General features: G+C 35.3%; 1 protein-coding gene across 3 annotated transcripts in view; it reads right to left on the reverse strand.

Moving 5' to 3' along the window:
- Nucleotides 1–7,500, reverse strand: part of LOC144965412 (retinal dehydrogenase 2-like) — a 33,722-nt gene that overhangs the window by 698 nt on the left and 25,524 nt on the right. For all 3 annotated transcript variants that reach the window (XM_078900741.1, XM_078900742.1, XM_078900739.1), the window contains 5 exons: nt 7,163–7,347; nt 5,365–5,529; nt 4,152–4,309; nt 1,682–1,756; nt 829–868 (listed from right to left, as the gene is read on the reverse strand). In XM_078900741.1, the coding sequence (XP_078756867.1) occupies nt 829–868; nt 1,682–1,756; nt 4,152–4,309; nt 5,365–5,529; nt 7,163–7,347 (623 nt within the window). The remainder of the gene's footprint in view (nt 1–828; nt 869–1,681; nt 1,757–4,151; nt 4,310–5,364; nt 5,530–7,162; nt 7,348–7,500) is intronic.

Genomic DNA, 7,500 nt, shown 5'->3' on the forward strand with positions numbered 1-7,500 from the left:
CAATAATACAACCACATATTATTCCTTTAATTGAAGCTGCACAAAATATCCTTTCCATCACGATACGCCATCTGCACTAAGTTCCAATGAAGTTAAAACGTTTATAGTTGATGATTCATTGATCCTTGGCTGTTTCTCATGATGCGATATGAACCCATTCGAACAGCTATGGGACCTTATGAAAAGAGAACTAGGAACCATAACAATGAGGAATTGGTTCAAACTTTGGGGGGCCATTTCAGTCGAGCGTATTTGAAAACCTGAAGTCTTCAATGAGACGCCGTATTCACGGTTAAAAGATGGATAGGTGGTCATACACGATATTAAGTTTTTAAGTAAAACCTGTCTGAATCTTATATTTATCTCCAATTTGTCATCTTTGATTTCTAACATATCTTTATGTTTAAGGGGCTCTGTGCATTAATATATCTTATTGATCTCTATTAAAAGATTTGCAGAAATAAAAATCTTTCATATGAATATATGGTATAAACTTGTAGCCATCCACCAAGACTGTAAAACTTAATCGCTTCAAGCAAGAGTATACTTATTTTTGTCCGACAGTATATATTTGCATTTTGAAATTTTACTTTAAAAATTGATTGTGTTAAATTTATTTTAAAAAATATCTATCTATATTTTTTCTTGAAATTACGAAGAAATTAGTTTGGTTTCTGTGAAAAGCTTAATTATTTATAGACATTAAACTATTTTGAAAGATGTTTTAAAACGTGTTTTAAAAAGTGTCTGGCACTATGCCTGCTCACTAATTTGTTTCCCTGATATTTTCAACAATTTGAAAACATAACGACTGGCATGACAACTTACGTTCTTGACTTCGTAATAGTTTTGCAATCCGTATTCACCCCTGAAAACAGTCAAAGTAAAACGTGAAAGATTGTATGTTATAAGTGAAGACTAAATAAGTACTTATTATAAGTCACAGTACTATGAGATAGGATTTTGCAATGAGGCCATGAGGTGGATTCTACAGTTGAGGCCGTGTGGCTAAATGAATATTGCGCTAAACTCGCACACATTCGTATATTGTTCAAAACCGCACTGTGTCGGAAGGCATTTTGTAACCCCTCTCTGAAAAGATATAGTAGAAACCACTTTGAGATGCTTCTATCAAAAGGGTATGGAAAATTATACTGTCCGTTGTTCAATGCTAATGCCGACACCTCCTTCCATCCCCTCTTACAATTGTTTTTAAAACCACTTAATCCAACCTCTCATGCACGCCGCCTTTAACTAAGTCACTCTTTCTTTTCTCCATCTAATTAACCTATGCTTTTCTCCTTCATCTACCGTCTCCTATCCCCCCCCCCCCTACTATTACTACTACTACCACTACTACTACTACCACTACTACTACTACCACTACTACTACTACTACTACTACTACTACTACTACTACTACTACTACTACTACTACTACTACTACTACTACTACCACTACTACTAATACTACTACTACTAATACTATTACTACTACTACTACTACTACTACTACTACTACTACTACTACTACTACTACTACTACTACTACTACTACCATAGGAAATCTTCCTATGTTTAAATAAGACTGTTTTACACAGTTCACCTTGCTTCACTGCCCCTCTTAAAATACAGATTACAGGATTGGATCAGATATAATGGAGGAATAACGACTACTTACAATTCACGTCCAATTCCTGATTGTTTGTATCCACCAAAAGGGCCTTGTGGTGTGACAGCGTTGTAGCAATTTATCCTGAAATATTTGTAACAATAAGCAATTGAAACTATTGATACGTATATTAAAATTTCTTTGGTTTGATTCAAATTTATTAAGATAATTTGTTTAACAAAAAGCTTATGGGCTGCTGATACGCATGTGTATTAATTTAATGTTCATTATTGTCCATTTCTGAATAGTTCTATTAAAGCGGATATTCTCTCTATCTTCATTTCTTGAGAACATAAGAGAGGAAGAGCGCGCGCGCACACACACACATAAGCGTACAGAGAGAGAGAGAGAGAGAGAGAGAGAGAGAGAGAGAGAGAGAGAAAGAAAGAGAGAGAGAGAGAGAGAGAGAGAGAGAGAGAGAGAGAGAGAGAGAGAGAGAGAGAGAGAGAGTGAGTGAGTGAGTGAGAGCTAAAATTATCAAACGTTTCAAATTTCATACCGTATAGTTTCTTCAATTGCACAAAGAATGAAATACTATAGTGTCAACCAAAGTCAAGCATGTGCTGGACTATTTTCAGCATATTATGATATTGACATTTTTGACAAAATTGTTATTATTTATGTTAATGGGGATCAAAGAAAAAGTATAAGAAACATTGCACACTATACCAAAATTTCAGAAGGAACATCCATGATATCGTGGTAAAACATAATGGAATGAGAAACGTCATTGCAAGGGTTCTAACGTATAGGGCCCAATTTCATTTAAGTGGACTAGATTTAGTTATTTACTAGTCTAGTTAATAACTTGCTAGTCTTAAGCCTAAGCGTAGCAAGTGCCCAAAAAAAATCGGATTTCATAAACGTTTACTAATCTCTGACTCTGGTTAGAAGTGGGCGTTATAAGGACAGTGACTAATTCGGCTCTTTTGTGCTGGTGACATCAAGCTCTCTAGTACACGATGGCAGGTAAGATATCAGACTACATACTTTCAACGCAAAAGATTTCCAAATAGGAAATTAGCAACGCATCCGGTATAGATAATATTTCGTTCCGTTTCATATTTGAACTTACTTTTGCCATGATGAATCAAATCACGTGATATTGACTGTCGGTTGATCAGACATCAATGTCGACACACGGTCGACTGTCAATTCTATATTATTTAGGCAAACTCAAACAAATTGAACCAACAACAATTTTTGTTAAAAACAACAACAATGACAAACAAACAAACAAAACAGAAAATGTGTTCTAATGAATCACATTATTTTACAGTCAGATACAATGCCATCAGAATAAGTTTTGTCTCAACTAAATTTTCTAACCGGGGGGGGGGGGGGGGGGGGGGGGATTCTTTGAAACCAACCCTTTCACTTTGAACCTGCGTTCACTCGCATCTCGCGAGCCGATTAGATTCGGGTTCTTTTTTTTTTTTTTTTTTTTTTACTCACATAAATGTGTGCTTTCGACGACCTGCACTTATCTTACTGTTTTTAAGCCAATGTCAATAGCAACAAGACACTTTTTGCCTCTGTCATTCATAACCGACGTATTTTCCTTCCAAATCGAAGCTCTCTCAATCTAAAAAAAAGCTGCTATCTTGTCGACGCTATGATGCATCCTAGTAACTAGTCTCAGACTAAGCTTGAAGTCCGGCCTCAGCCAATGACTAAGACTTGGCCAAACTTAGTCCGAAGATGCCGTGATGTCAGTCTGGGACGTGCTCGGTCATCTCACATAAAATCCGATTTTTTAAAGTCCTTGACGATAGTCCGAGACTAAGCGCTAGTCCGTGTTCATGAAAACGGGCCCTGATCCGAGAGATGGGAGAGTTGAAAGTTGTCATTCAATTGAAATTTAAATAAGATAGTGGTTTTCAATAATAAAAAAAGATGATTATAAGCGACAAAACTCGGACTTATTATCTTCCTTTTCAAGCGACTGAAGGTAGAACTTCGCGGAAGAGAATGCACAACTTAAAAATTATCGCAAAAAATTCGCAGAATGCCTTGAGGGTATATCCGGTATTGACCTGTTCCATTGCTTTGAGAGCCCGAAACGTCATTAAAACGCTTGTCTGTACTCAAGAGGGATGTAGTTTGAAGGATTACCTAACAAATACATTTCTCCTACGTATTAAATACCCTATGTATTAAATACAATGAAAATACTTAAATTTATTTTGCGTCAAAAATTAAGATCAAAATTATGAAATAAGAAAACTGAATTCTTTAGAAAAGTTACCACTTTTAATGGGTGTTCGTTCACTATCATTTAAAAGTAAATCTGCAAGCAAGTTTTCAGAATTTCTTGATTTGCAGCCAAAAGGCCTTTATTGTTGAAGCATTCCAGTGCTTTCTCCTTTATCATACATTCATGTTCGATATGTATGACCTGTTTTTGCACCACAAAAGAGGCGGTCAAATAAATAATTCTTGCCCTGTTCAATATTCATAGTCAACTATTTGCACTCACCAACACGTTCCTGCTTTCACGGCATTGGCAAACGTGAGTGCTTTGTTGATGTCGTTGGTAAAGACAGCTGATCCAAGACCATAAGGGCTGTCGTTAGCTCTTTCAATGACTTCCTCCATCGTTTTAAACTTTAAAATTTGCTGTACTGGTCCGAAGATCTAGGATATAAGGGAAGAGTAGTTACTAAAATAAGAGTTGTTTTTTTAAAGAGTGAAAACCGAAAACAATGCAATGAATATCTTTTCACTAAAGCCACATGCATCTTGATAACACAAATAGTAGTACATAAAATATAATAAGATTAGGTCTACGCGAAGCTCGTATTATCCTGGTTTAACAAAAGTTTCACAAAAATAGACAATAATATTTTGTTTGTAGTCTTCGAATAAAACATTGGAATTTGTGAAATAGTTTCATCTACTTCATAGCTTAGATCTAACCACCCAAATGGCCATAAGACCCCCCAAGATTTAGGGATTAAAAAGTATCAAAATGTTGTGTAGTGTACTTGAAATTTGAATTGGTGGCTTGTGCACACAAATAAATAACATAAAAACATATTAATTGTGTCTCTTGAAAGACACTGCAGTTAAGACATGTCCTGTTGTTAGTTTACAGATTCAAATTTCAGTTCTTTCTAACTCTGTTCATGGATATATCTGGAAATATTAGTGCTGCGACTTGAACAATGGTAAGCTAAAGTCATTGGACTTATTAGAATTTTAGAGCAATGAAACCGAAGGTCATTTCTGATTCTGTTGAGTGAAATAAATAATTTAAAAAATTGATTGATACTCTTTGCATTAAAAGCCAATTTATAGCCAAAGATGTTCTGTCATAAAAAACAACAATATAAACAAACTTAGTCCCAGCAACCCAGTTTATTTTTGGATAGACCGAACTGTCAGTGATATTCATACTACGCGGAAGCTGACCAAGACCGGTGACGTATGAATCGAGTGATTAACTTAAATACAAACGACCCCCTCCCTTCCTACCCCCAATCTCTATTTAAATATCTACCTACCTATTCATCTATATATAAAATTAGAGATATAAATAAAGAGATAGATAAAATGATCGATCGATGGATAAAAAGATTTAAAGATAAATATGTAGTTATGTAAGTAGACAGGTAGATATCCTATTAATCTCTCTATTTATATCTCTATTTATAAACCTATCTTTTTCTGTAGCAATAGTGTTGACCTACCTCTTCCTTAGCAATACACATGTCATCTGTGACGTTGGAGAAGACGGTAGGCTTAATGAAATAACCTACATTTCCATGTCTCTCACCTCCAATCTCTATTGTTGCACCTTGTTGCTTGCCCTTTTTAATAAGGTCCAGAATTCTGTTCATTTGCTGTTCGCTAACCTAGATACAGCGAAGATAATGGGTTCAAACAGGGGAAAACCAAACATACGCCATACATATTTGAGGTAAACATACTTGTATCGTAAATTATAGCAGTGACGCAACGAAATATGTCCTTCAATCAACCACTATAGAAAAGAGAGCAGTCACTGGCTTTTGCCGATGTAATACTTTCCAGATATACAATACACATTGCCTATTTTAACTCCAGCCTTACCGACCATTTTCCAGATTGTCCTCAAAACTTCATTATCACACAACGTAAAATAGAATAGTTAGAATTCTAACTCAAAGAGAATAAGAACATGCTATACATAAGTTTGCATAGTTCTTATAACTATAACAAAAATATTCTTCAAACTTTGTGATATAGAAAAGAAATCTAAATGAGAAAAAAAGTTTGGCTGCATCGTAACAAATGTGACGATTTTCCTATAGTCGGTAAGGAAAGGGTTAAATGGCAGTTTTTTCTATTATTAATGACAAGAATTGGTCATTAAATGCTGTCATATCAGATAGGAATTGCAATTTATCACTGATTCTACCATTCTAACATTATTGTTTTTAAAATTTTGAAGCAACCAGTATTAAGAATAAGTTCGAGATTTCAAACATTATAGAGCAAACATGTACTACCTCTTTAAACAATCCAAATTTAATTTCTGCTAATCGAAGAGTATTTTTTGTTTCGTTTATATTTCTTGTCATCTGTATTATTTTAGCTCAAGTAGAGGATTGGCGATCTAGGGTGACCTCACAAATTAGAACTAAATTCTGTTAAGTCTCAATATGGAACGCACGCTCCTACATTGCATATTTCTCTTAGATCCGTTCTAATCAAAATTATACGAATAGGATGCTTACAGATATTAATTTTGATTGCAATTTCTGATGGTTTTTTTTCTTTAAAAAATGATAGTTTTCACCAACACACATCCAATGATCAAGCCAGTATCCTATCTTGTAAAAAAATAGCCTGGTTGGAGGCAGTGACGAATTTAGAAAGTTTGCCAATGAAAAAAAAACTATGTTTAACAGATAACTTGTAATGTATGAAATGGAAATTAAGTTTAATTATATGATGTGATTGTGAAACAAATAAAATATGTGAACATCAATGACCAAGAAGAGACTGAAATAAATGTGTACTAATGTGTATGGGTGACTTAAAACTAAATGAAGTATAGACATACCCAGTTAAGTGGGCCAAATTCAAGGCAACTGAAAGTATGTTGTATGTCCATGCTTGATTGAGTTTTAACACCATAAATAGTTTTGCATATCCCATTTGTCATATGATGGGGTCCCGATAGAACAGTTGGTTCACACAAAAAGGGACCGAATTCGATCCTGAGTGAAGTAGAGATTTTTTCTGACACCCCCCCCCCCTCCCCTTGTCCGTGCTGAGTAATAGATCTGGAAAGTATTTTGCGATAGACTAGCATCATATCCCAAGGGGAGCAAGCAATTGTTAATCTCCGTTTCACACTGTAGAATTAACTCCGGCTACATGGGCCTAATGGCTCTGAAGGACTACTTTTTCTTTTCATTTGTCATATTTTGATGTCTCCTATAAGGCCAGCGATGTAATGATATGGTTGCAATATTTCAAATGATTATTGATACCTCCTACCTGAGGACCGTTTATTGTTGTTGAGTCAAAAGGGTCACCAATTTTTCTGGTCTTGGCAAGTTCTCTGCTCTTGGCGACGAACTCGTCATAAATCTTTTCGTGAACAAATGTTCTCGTCCCCGCTATACAGCATTGTCCCATATTGGTCATACATCCTTCCTGAGCCTGGGCAACGGCTTTGTCAACTATAAATTTAAAAAAAGAATTATGCTTTTTTTCACCACGACATCATAAGAAATCGTCACCTCGGCATTCCACGAAGGAATATAGATAACTCATCAAACAAGATGTCTGATGTCAATAGGAATCACCCATATTGTCCAAGTGAGCAAATTGCG

The sequence above is a fragment of the Berghia stephanieae genome, chromosome 2 (genome assembly GCF_034508935.2).
Source record: "Berghia stephanieae isolate SIO BIC M18660-M18661 chromosome 2, UCSD_Bste_1.3, whole genome shotgun sequence".
Taxonomy (NCBI): Eukaryota; Metazoa; Mollusca; class Gastropoda; order Nudibranchia; family Aeolidiidae; genus Berghia; species Berghia stephanieae.